The sequence below is a fragment of the Siniperca chuatsi genome, linkage group LG4, assembly GCF_020085105.1.
Source record: "Siniperca chuatsi isolate FFG_IHB_CAS linkage group LG4, ASM2008510v1, whole genome shotgun sequence".
NCBI classification, from domain to species: Eukaryota; Metazoa; Chordata; class Actinopteri; order Centrarchiformes; family Sinipercidae; genus Siniperca; species Siniperca chuatsi.
The window spans coordinates 27,244,570-27,256,312 of NC_058045.1; the positions used below are offsets into that span (position 1 = coordinate 27,244,570).

General features: G+C 38.8%; 1 protein-coding gene across 4 annotated transcripts; it reads right to left on the minus strand.

Annotated features, from left to right (window-relative positions):
* Positions 1-867: 867 nt before the first annotated feature.
* LOC122874480 (transcription intermediary factor 1-alpha-like) lies at positions 868-11,655 on the minus strand. 4 transcript variants are annotated; one of them, XM_044192383.1, is made up of 12 exons: positions 11,535-11,655; positions 10,457-10,650; positions 9,012-9,091; positions 8,651-8,828; positions 8,175-8,366; positions 7,856-7,992; positions 6,832-7,009; positions 6,139-6,743; positions 4,968-5,091; positions 4,511-4,585; positions 3,602-3,754; positions 868-2,765 (listed from the first exon to the last, which is right to left on the minus strand). In XM_044192383.1, exons 5-12 carry the CDS (start codon positions 8,286-8,288, stop codon positions 2,562-2,564), a joined length of 1,590 nt encoding a protein of 529 aa, XP_044048318.1. In that variant the 5' UTR covers positions 8,289-8,366; positions 8,651-8,828; positions 9,012-9,091; positions 10,457-10,650; positions 11,535-11,655; the 3' UTR covers positions 868-2,561. The 4 variants fall into 4 exon arrangements, with proteins under 4 accessions (XP_044048318.1, XP_044048320.1, XP_044048319.1 ...); XM_044192385.1 differs by lacking the exon at positions 10,457-10,650 and having other exon boundaries at positions 11,535-11,552; XM_044192384.1 differs by lacking the exon at positions 11,535-11,655 and having other exon boundaries at positions 10,457-10,703.
* Between the last annotated feature and the right edge of the window lie 88 nt (positions 11,656-11,743).

Sequence of the window (11,743 nt, forward strand, 5' to 3'; positions counted from 1 at the left end):
AAGTCTCACTTTTACAAATACTGTAATTTCAAACCTTTGACTGTATGTGGCTCCAATATACTGTAAGTCTTAGATACAAGCATGCCCCCTGGTGGGGGAGCTGTATAGTACCAGCAAGAGCCGACAAGCACATTGACCAAGAACAACGAAGCTGATTAAACCTATCACCGGCAGGTAAATCTCTCTGTGATTCGCATTATACTGGAGTTTTTAAATCTGGTGTCTGTGGCGACATTCCCGTGCGGGGGCACCTGTAATGATGCACTTTACGTCAACCAGCAATGATTGGTTTGCCAGAGCTGAAGGGGGGGTGCAACTGTAGCAACGGAGTAGGCTACAGCAACTAGGAGTATGGCGGAGCCTATGACGGAAGAAGCATCCAAGAACAGTTTCTGATGCTCCAGATAAAAAAGAAACTCAGACACAGATGTCGCATTACTGCTCTTGGACGGGTTGGTAAAAGATTTGGAGTAGGCTATGTAGCTATTACATTTAATCTGCCTAAATAATGGATTATTGTCTTGGAACTGTGGAAATGTCTCTGTATTTTTGTTGACGAGCTCACCTGTAGGCATACGTCATAAACAAGCGTCAACAGTGTTTGTGTAATTGCTGTCACTGCCAGAAGGGGAAGACATAAGTTCTGCACTGCAGGTTTAAGTAGTTATCATCCTTCTCCACTTATCTTGATGTTGAAAAAGGATAAAAATGCCACTCAATCACGCAGCATTATTCTTATTTTCAAGCAGTTCTCTCATCATCATTTCAGGGACAGTGGATATTTTTCAGAGTGCTGCAACTTTTAACCTCCAGTTTTAGTTAAGTAGGTTGTAAGTAAGTAAGAATTTTAGTAACCAAATGCATCTGTTTTGTTTCTCTTTTAGTGACATGTTTATTTATAATATGCACAAGGTAACATGGATATTTTTTAGAGAGGCAGGGGTGGGGGATAAAAGTCATAGATTTTTTTAAATTCTTTTGTGAAATAGTTATTGTAATTTTTATCAAAAAACTGTTAAAGTATTAAAAAAGAACTGCAGCAAGTGAATAAAATCCAATATACAAGATTTAAGGCTTTTTACAGATTACAAAGATTTGTTCCATTTCATTCAGCAGCTACCTGCTGCAGTAAGATACAGTAGATAATTTATCAAACTGTATACAAAAGCAATATTTGTCTGTATTAGCTGGTGTTTATTTCCCAGCCTGGAAGTTATTGGTAAAAGCTGCTTTAACATCTTGGTGTCATAGTTTTCTGTCTTTCAGCTGCAGTTTAACCCATCAGCATGTAAAACAGGTCACAGCACTGCAGGGACAGACAGCACATGTAGCTGCTGTTGGACAGACTGTTCTTTCACATATGAAGGACACACTAGACACGTGGATTTGACTGATATGTACTATATGTGTATCTTATGTAAAGAATTTGTAAGTTTTGTGTCAAATTTTATTTTATTTAATTCTTAAGCTTTATAATTTAAAAGTTAAAATCAGAATTTCAAATAAGAAAATACAAATTGAGTTCAAAGTGCAAAATTCCTACACAAATCAAAGCTGCACTTTCACAACTGCTCGTACAAATTCTGAACACACAGTTCAAGTTCAGTCCACATAGTGTTCAATAACACCTATAAAACCTAAGAACATAATGGACGTCTGTGTATCTAGTGGCAGAACTTTTACACCAGACAAAATGGGTCTTAAGAGGTCTGAAAAGGTCTGGGATCAAAGAAAACACTGATTGGGGAATTATGTTTTATATAATAGTCTATAACTTTCCCCACTGTGGGGGTTTGTAGAGTTTTTCTTTGTACCTGTTCTCACTCTGTTTCTCACTGATTAATGTACTGTTGTGTTTTCATTCCGTTATATGTAGTTTCATTTTATAAGCATTTAGAAACCCTCTGAAACAGTAACAGTGACTAAAGGAAAACATACACTTGACCTTGTTGAAAAGAAATATGGCCAGGAGAAAGATTTTGTATATTATGAAAAAGTGGTGCAAGGTTTCTCCCATACTTATAATTCCACATATTATAGCTGTATCACCTGTATCAGAGCTGTGAGGCCCTGGTTTAACCTAAGTAAACTGAATTACCATGTAAGTCACATCACACATCTGAAAAAACATACAGTACATTTAAGAAGTAGATTGACCTCTCTAAAAGTTCATGTTTTTCCAAACGTGCTTCTTAGTTTTCACTCTGTTAAACAACCAGGAAAATGTTTAATTCACATTTCACGAGATGTTTATGAAAAGAAGTGATTAATTTACATTTGACGGATTTCATTCTAAATCAGTAAACAGTATCGATCCCTTTTGAAAAAATGTTTTTACCTGAAAGTCTGTGAAAATACCTGAAATGTGAAAATGACTCAGCCTGCTTAGTTCCCCATAATGTGATTTCCTTCATGAAAAAGTACAACATTAAAGTACACAGTAAACATTTTTTGTAACAGTTTTCAAAATCAACATCTGATTTTGGACCTTAACACGTTCTCCATTAATTTAAAGGCTTTAAGGCAACAACATACAACTCTGCATGTATTGTTTAAACTAGTTATAGGTAATATTTTTTCCCACTAAACATGTTTCTCTTCTTCCTGTTGTTTTCCTTCCTCTTCCTGCTGAGCCACCGGAGGCGAGCTCTGTCCGTTCTGTCCTGGCTGGCCGATGGGAACGTCCGGTCAGGAAAATTTTCCTTCAATTTGCTCAGGAAAAACACCTCGAGCTTTCGACCGGCCTGGGCCACCTCTGAGTCTGGCTGCACAGCAAGGGGAGATAAATGTTAAAAATAAATAAATAAACCGCAAAGATCAGAAGCTGTTTTTCTAGTTTAAAACTTTAGGGATAGACTTACAACAGGCTAGTTCACCCAAGTAAAGTCACTTTATTTCACCCGCCTGCACACTGTAAGTCAAGTAAACATTGTGCAGATCTTGGGCCAATAAGGAGCAAGACAGTTTTAATATCAGACTGCTAATGTGGCAGTAATGGCCTAACAGATTTTTAAATGTAGACTGAACAATTTGGTAGATTGACATGAAGTTTGGTACACACATTCATGGTCTCCAGAGGATCAGTCCTACTGACTTAGGTGATCCTCTGACTTTTTATCTAGAGCCATCATCAAGTCAAAATTTTATTTTGTCCAATACTTTGGTTTATGACCAAATTCCTGCTAATGACATTCCCATCAGCCTCAGATGTACTTTGTGTTTAGTGCTAATTAGAAAATATTAGCATGCTAACACAGTAAACTAAGATGATGAACATGTTAAACATTATACCTGCTAAACATCAGCATGTTATTATTGTGAGCACGCTGAAGTACCACTGTGTCTAAGAACAGCCTCACAGAGCTGCTAGCGTGGGTGTAGACTCAGAGATATCACCTGAGCTTTAATATTTACTGGCAGATGGACGCAACCTGATTGGCAGTCTCTACATAAAGAAATCAAAGTGGAAAGGTGGTCCAGTTTTCTGCTACATGTGGAACTTATTCCCACAGGCTATAATGCAGAAATAATTCAGTTACACTAGAAATTAGATTAAAGTGGGAAATCCACTCAGATTCCAACAACCTTATGACAAACTTACGTAGTTGAACGTCGCGCAGTTCTTGAACATCAGCAGGACGTCATCGACAAACTGCTCGGCGGTGAAGTAGTGGAGAGTGTTGCTCTTGTCCAGTTTCCTGCGGATCACTGACAGGTCGATGGGCCTCTTAATGATCTGGTAGTAGTTTCGGGCCTGGAGCACATTCAGAGATTAGGTCATTGTTGTCGAGATTGTTTTCATTTTAACATCGTGGTTTGTTATGAAAGTTAAGTGGAACATTTTACATATACAGTACAGTAAGCCAGTGTTTTCTTTACTTAGGTAGGCTGTTATAGCGATTACATACTGCCATCATGTTGTGCTGTTTCTGCCCTGCAGAGTTTTAAATGAGGCCAGCAGTGTAGGGTAAATAATTTTTAATAGGTTGCTTTGTTCCATTTGATTTACAGTACTTGGAAAAAGCCTGGAAGATAAGAAAGAAAAGGCCATTCATCTGGATACAAAATTAACGTTTAAAAAATGTGATGTTTGCAGCAGAAGCATCTTTTCACTTTAGGTTTATATGGTGAATGTTCAAAAGGAGATGTTCTAACATCTGCTTTATAACATTTTAAATTTTGTATAAAGACCTATAATGTTGATGTTACTGAATGACATCTTGCTGTATTTTTCTTATGTATTTTTTGATGTTTAACCAGTAGTGGTCATATAATAGGATGGGACATGGGATGGGTAGGATAGGTGTTTGTCGTGGCATGAAAATAAAAATTACCTAACTACACTACATTGTAACTTTTATTAAGTAAGGGCTATCATGTAGTTATTATGACATTTATTGGTACAGTTTTGCACTGTTATTCAGAACTGTCAGGGTGATTTATTTGATGTGATTTCTATAAGATAAACATGTTACAGCGCAGATTTTTAATGGAAATCTGTTGGACTGACCAGAGGGCTGACAGGTTCGTGGAACGGAGCGCTGAGCGGGAAACAGTACAACAGCAGAGTCAGCTTCTCACACCTCTGCACAGGAAACACACACACAAACATATACATTCACTAAAAACCATCGGTTCATAGACTCATAGAGTCTGGGAATCTATTGTTAGAAAGAAAAATGAAAGTGACTTTGCTGCTGTAGAAGAAAAAAAGCAATTTTGTATGTTTTTTTTCTCTCACTTTGAATCAATGATAACATGACTATTGGTACAGTGAGTGAATTTAAAGACTGTTTGCCTACCAGAACCTGCTTTTCCTGCTTAATTGCTTGGTTCTGTGTTGGTTCGTGTAACACAATTATGCAGCCATTATCACCAGGACTCTCAAAAAACAGACTTTGATCTCAAAAGCCTTTTACAGATAGCACTTTACATCTGATCAGGGTCAAACAGCAGCAGCAGCTCACCCTCTGGTCCTGGTTGGACAGTGTGTATGGAGCTTTGACTCCCCCACAGGAGTGCATGTTCTCACAGTCGTATGTCTCCACAGGCTCCTGATCAGTTCTGCACAGCGTACACACCCAGTCACCTCTGTAGGACACACAGAGACTCTGTTATTTCATAATTTATAGTTGAAAAAATACATTTTCTTTACAGCCATTTGTTGCACAGAGCGCTGCATCTGGGATATACTTTGCATTTTTAAATGATGGCATTATTTTACCTTTTTTTATCATTGTTAACAAATCCCAAAAAAAGACCAAAACCAAGTAATGTCTGTGTAGCTAAAGCCTGATATATCGTCTGACCCATGTCACAGAACTCCACTTTCTTCCAAAAAGTAATAAAAACTCCAAAAAAAAACATACAGTATGTTGCATTTGGGTTACATAATTACAAGGAACTCAGCAGTGTGAATTAGAAACCACATCCCCAAGCATGCTCAGTATTGTCTGCCCAAAAAGAACTTGTTGAAAATAATAAATAAATATAACACCACCATTATCTGTGTAGGTGCAAGACAGAAGAACATGACATCTCCAAGATGAACCTCCATAGATTTATTGTAAATGCCTAAAGGAGACTCTGGTGTCTGGGCTCAATTTCAGACGACGACAGAAACTGCCAAATATCAACTTAACAAATATCTCAGGTGACTGTAGCTCAGGTGGGTCAGCCAGTGATGAGTATAGGGCATACAATATCGGGTCTGGGGTTCGATTCCCTTCCTCCTCCTGTCCACACGTTGAAGTGTCCTTAAGCAAGACATTGAACCCTGAATTGCTCCAGATGTGTATAATTTAAATTGAATATAAAAAATTGACAAAATTAGAGGTTCCCAACCTCAGAGTCAGAAGCCCCCTGAGGAGTCACAAATAAATTTTAAAATGATATAAGAAATAAATTAAAAAAAATTCTGCTGCATAAATTGTTTGTTTTTTCTGACCTTTTTCTAATCTTTGCTTTTTATTGTGAAATACTAAATAGTTTAACTTCTTCAAATCTGAGAAGAGAACCTCAAATGTGGTTGCAAGGACACTGCTTCACTATAAAGAGTGGGGAACTCTGCAGTCACAGTGAGTGCATTGATTGTCATCATAAAAGCCTGCTAGTACTGGGTGTCCATGCTGCACTTACAGTGGGAAGCTGATGAGAGGAGGTATATGACAGGCCAAGTGGTAAACTTTAGGGCAGCGGTCACAGCAGAGCAGATCTCCTCCGTTCAGACACACAGCACAGAAATCTTCGCTCTCCATCTCCTCAGTCCCTGCTGCAGGTCCAGGCTGCTGCATGGATGAGTCCACCTCCTCCTGTGAGCAGCAAGGATCAAGTCTTTGATCTTCACTGTCATCTATTTCAACTATATCCATTTCACATTTAGTTTCATATTCATCCTCCAGCTCCAGGGATCGATCCTGATCTCCTTCTGGTTCTGGATCCAGTTCGATCACCATCTTTACATCTGGATCCAAAAAAAATGTCTCTGAATCAGTTTTCGCATCCGGATCCCATTCATCAGATCCAGAATCAAACAGGATATACGGCTGATCTGGATTAGATTCACAGTCAAAGCCTGAGTCCTGCTCTGGTCCTTCAGAGGGGGAGCTGTCAGGACAGTACGGTTCAGTCCAGGAGGTTGGTGTTGTTTCTGCTTGGCTGAGATCAGACGACTCTGCTGGTTTAGACTGAGGTGACATTTCTCTCATCTCCAAAATGTTTTCCCCATTTTGACTGACTCCATTCTGCAGGCAGAGACAAAATAAAATCATCAAAGGGAGCTCATGGTAAAACTTGACTCACATGAACGTGTCCAGACCTTCAGCTCTGTACCTCTTGAGGTCGATCCAAGCAGGAGACATCATTGTGAAACTTGGCTTGCGTTTGGCATGGCAGTCGTACCAGAGAAACCACAGGCTGCAGAAATGATAAGGACTGGAAGTTCAGACGCTCCAAGCTCACTACAGGTATGCTGGAATTACCCAGAATCCTTTGGGCCTCTGGGTGAATCCTGTGGAAATAAATGAAGGCTTGGTTGACTTATTATAAGTAGAACAAAGTGTGTTACCGTCTGGCAGGATCTATGTCTCTAATGGCACCAGCAAGATATTTTCTGGTCAGTGGAAACATCTTTTTCATTAGAAATGTTGGAGTATTATCCCACTTAGACAATATAACATCATTAAAGGAATAAACTTATTTGCTTTCTTTCAGAGTTAGATGAAAAGATTGACGCCACTCTTATATCTCTTTCTTTTCTTTTCTTTTAATTTTATTTCTTTATGGAGTTAGAGCTTGGAAGTGATTAGCCTAGCTAAGCATTAAGACTGGAAACAGGGGGAAACAGTCCTCATGCAGAAACTATGCTTTCTGCATCACTGTGGCCACGAGGCTCTGCCAGAGTCTGTCATATATGTTCATCATTTGCCCATATACGTGAGGGTCTGCGCAGACCGAGACTGTATGTATACAGCCCAAAATGTATGACCACGTGGACTGACAAACGTGTGAACACATACGTGTACGCAGACACATAAACAGAACTATGTCTGGATCTCATTACTTAACATACTGTGTGTTAATTAGTGAGCTTTACAGGTGCCTGTAGACAGATTTTTGAAATTTGGACAGAGCCAGGCTTGCTGTTTCCCCCTGGTTACTAGCTTTATGCTAAGCTAAGCTAATCTCCTCCATGCTCCAGCTTTGTAGTTCTCAGGTGGTATCAATCTTCTCATCTAACTCTTGAAAAAAAAAGCAAATAAGCATATTTCCTAAAATATCAAACTACTCCTTTTTAAATACGTTTTCTCATTGCATTGTTAGGAGAATGTGTTCCCCATGTTGTCCTTTATTTTACCTTAGTCTCTTCAATAAAGCTGCTACATCTTTTCCAGGTTGTCTTTGTCGTTCAGATGAAGGAGAAACTGCTCTGGGCTTTTCGTTGCAAGACCTGTTTGACTCCTTTTCCATGTCACAGAATCCAGTACTGCAGAGCTATTTTTTTAAATAGAGATTTAGTGTCATTTTCATCTTACCAATACCAACAATTAAATATCAGTAACCCTTTGACAATCTTCTCCCACTTCCTTTAACACTGTAAAACTCATCCAGCCATTGTGATAACCCTCTAATCAATCATTAAAGACTTTTTTAAACACTGTCTGTGTCTGTATTACGTGTTCTGCTGGGAGGCTTGGCTCCTCTGCTGCAGTTGTTGGATTTGAACCAGTCTCAGATGGCATGCCCTCGAGTGTCAGCTGTACTCTACACTTGGCTACCCATGGCAACATGGTTGCCCGCCTTTGGGGAAAGTTGCCATGGCATCTGTGAGGCAGGTCTGCTATCTCCAGGAGATCGGGCCACTAGGGCTGAAAAAACAGAGGTGAAAACAAAGAAGAAGCTGCTGGTTTGAAATCTCCTGTGTGCTCAGTGTTTGATGGCAAAATACAAGAATCAAAACAAACAGAAAACCACCAAAGAAACAGTAGAAGAAGCAATACAAGTACCATTTTAAGATTAATCTGACTGCTCATTTGTGGGGAAAAAAAAGGAAGAAATATCTCTACAAGAAAAACGTGTACATAACGATTAGTAACAGAACATCAACAACTTACAGGAATCAGGTTTAAGTTACGTCATAATTGTTCCTTACCTGAATGTGAATGTAAGCAATTAAAAAACAAGATGTCTGCTTCAGAAAGCCAGGTGAATGCGTCTCCAGGTGGATGTGAGATGAGGATGAGAGGCATGGCACCGTTCCATGTGTCCAGTATCAAGGGGGACACGGATGATTTGATTGGTGGAGAGCTCAGCCCCCTGACATTTCAGCGCTGTTAAATGAGAGTCACAAGCCTTTCCTATTAACCATGTTTCAGAACTAATCATGTGATGTGTCTTTCACCGTAGCCAGGGGATTGTAGGCATAAAGTCTGTAGGAAAAACTACAGTAACATAGCATCAAACATGAAATGAAGTACATCCATTAGTGAATCGTTTAAGAAACATTCCCTTACAGGTTTCATGAAGTTGAATCCAGTTGAGGCTCGATTGTGGAAGTTTGTCTTTTCTTTAGTTCACTCCCAGTGGTTTAATTCTGCCCAATGAAAAGTTACAGGCTGTAAAGTTGACTCAAGCTTTGAATAACAGACCTACTGTATGTAAATCAACTTTACCCATGTCTGATGCAATATCTCCTGACAACCTGATGAGGCTAGAAAAAAAAGCAGCACATTCAACTCATTCATGTGTTTTCTATTTTCAAAACCTTCTAGTTATTTTATTAACTTAGTCCTAGGTTTACTACACTCCATGAAAAAGATCCCAAACGTGTTATTATATAGCCTACTATGTCCCCCCTTACACTCACTCTGGACTTATCGCTACAAAATATGGAACTGAAGTTTTTCTCTCCTCCTCAGAATTACTGCTGTCAAATAACAACCGCGTCTTTATCTCTGCAGCAACCAAAAACTCCTGCTGTTACTGGGACTAACTGCTGCCACAAAAACATTAATTAATACAAGGTGGAAATCCTCCCGTGAAACATATCAGTCAGTGAATGTCTGTACTCCATATGCATTGATAATGACTGAGGTGGTAGTTGAATGTGTCAAGAAATGTAAAACTAATTCAGTCTAATTAGCAATTATGTCTACACTGATACTTCAACCCTGTAGAACAAAAGAGTGTATACATTTTAAAATATCAGCGCAGACTGACAATTGTGTTAACAAAAGTTAAGGAGCAGTATGCCACAGATTGTTGACTGGCAGGTGAAGAAATGATACAAATACTGTAATGTGTTTATTCCTTTATTATTGAATCCATTAAAGTGAATACCCATACAATATTCTGTCCGGGACATATGTCTAAAAACAACTTGTTGACAATTAGCTGAGAAATTGAAATTATATATCAGAATGAACTCTCATTCGGCTTTGTTTGTTATTCAGTATCTCCTCTTTTCCTCTTTTGAGAAGAATAAACTATGTTAAGAGTAATGACATGTCTAGTTTATGAAGCACAAATGAACTCAGTCAGTGGATTACTTGTATGAAAAGCTTGGTTATACACAGTGGTGGAAGAAGTACTCAGATCATTTAGTAAAAGTAGCAATACAACAGTGTAGAAATACTCTGTTACAAGTAAATGTATTCATTTTGTTTTATTTAAGTAGAAGTACTAAAGTATTAGCAGCAAAATGTACTTGACGTACCCAAAGTAAAAGTACTCATGATACAGAATGACCCATTTCAGATATCATATACAGTAGCCTATATAATTAATTGGATTATAATTATTGATACATTAATGTGTACATCACTTTAATGTTGGTGGTAAAGGTGGAGCTAATTTAGATTACTTTATTATTATAATAAAGCTAATTTAGATAACTTTATAATAATAATGGATTACATTTATATAGCGCTTTATCTTGATACTCAAAGCACTGACTCACCTCAACCACCAGCAATGTGTAGCACGGCAGCCATTTTGCAGCAGAACGCTCACCACACATCAGCTTGAGGTGGAGAAGGAGGGAAAGCCAATTACACTGGGGGATGATAAGGTGGCCAGATGGAAAGAGCCAGGTTGGGAATTTTGCCAGGACACCGGGGAACCCCCTGCTCTTTGCGATTAGTGCCATGGGATCTTTAATGAGCACAGTGAGTCAGGTCAGGTCTCCCATCCAAGTACTAGTCACACCCACACCTGCTTAGCTTCAGTCATTCAGCAGAAACAATGTACATGTTATTATGGTATGGCTTATATACTGCTGGGTAGCTTAACCTATAATAATACACCAGAATTTATTTGCTGATTATGCTTTGTATTGATAATATCAATCTGCAAAGTAACTAAAGCTGTCAGATAAATTTAGTGAAGTAAGAAGTACAATATTTCCCTCTGAAATGTAGTGAAGCAGAAGTATAAAGTAGCATAAAACAGAAATAGTCAAGAAAACTTCACCTCAAAACTGTACATAAGTAGAGTACTTGAGTAAATGTACTTAGTTATGTTGCATCACTGATGAGGGAGGTGCAGCCAGAAAACAATAGGCCTGATTACTGATTACTGGGCCATCATGGAAACAATTAGGTCAGTTTCAGGTGAAACTAGCTAATCAACAGATACTCAGGTAGACTCCTTACTGAGGGCAGGGCTTATGTAACACAGAGTAGCCTAAATTTCTGAGTTCCCGGTCCATTTTTCACAATTGAGAATGACTTCCGGATGGGAGCCGAAACATCTTGATTCTGAAAACAGTGTCCAGATGACTACGACTGAAACCTTTTCTACGATAGAACACTCCTGGACGAATGAGGGACTACACCGTCTTGTTTAATCAACGTTAACTTAATTTAACGTTAGCTAACCTAGCTAATACTTTGCCAACGCGTTACTCCCTGTACATAACGAAAGCACATTTAAACACCTAGTACTTTTCAGTAAAAATGTAATCAACGGGGACATCCTCCCCTATCTTAACATAAAAATTCTGCTGCCTGTCTTGTGTATAATTCACTTAAACTCACTCATTTCTGTCATCCATCACTGGGCGTCGCTGTGGATTTCTTTGCACGTTGTTGCTAGGAGCCAAATCTCGCACAAAACCGCGTGGTTTCCAAATCCCGTTCCTCTTTCAACTAACCTCCAAGATGGTAGGTGCTATCACGTATCCCTGTGCATTGAAATTGGGTTAAATCTATGCCCATCCTTGTTCATTCGCACATCAAACTAGCAT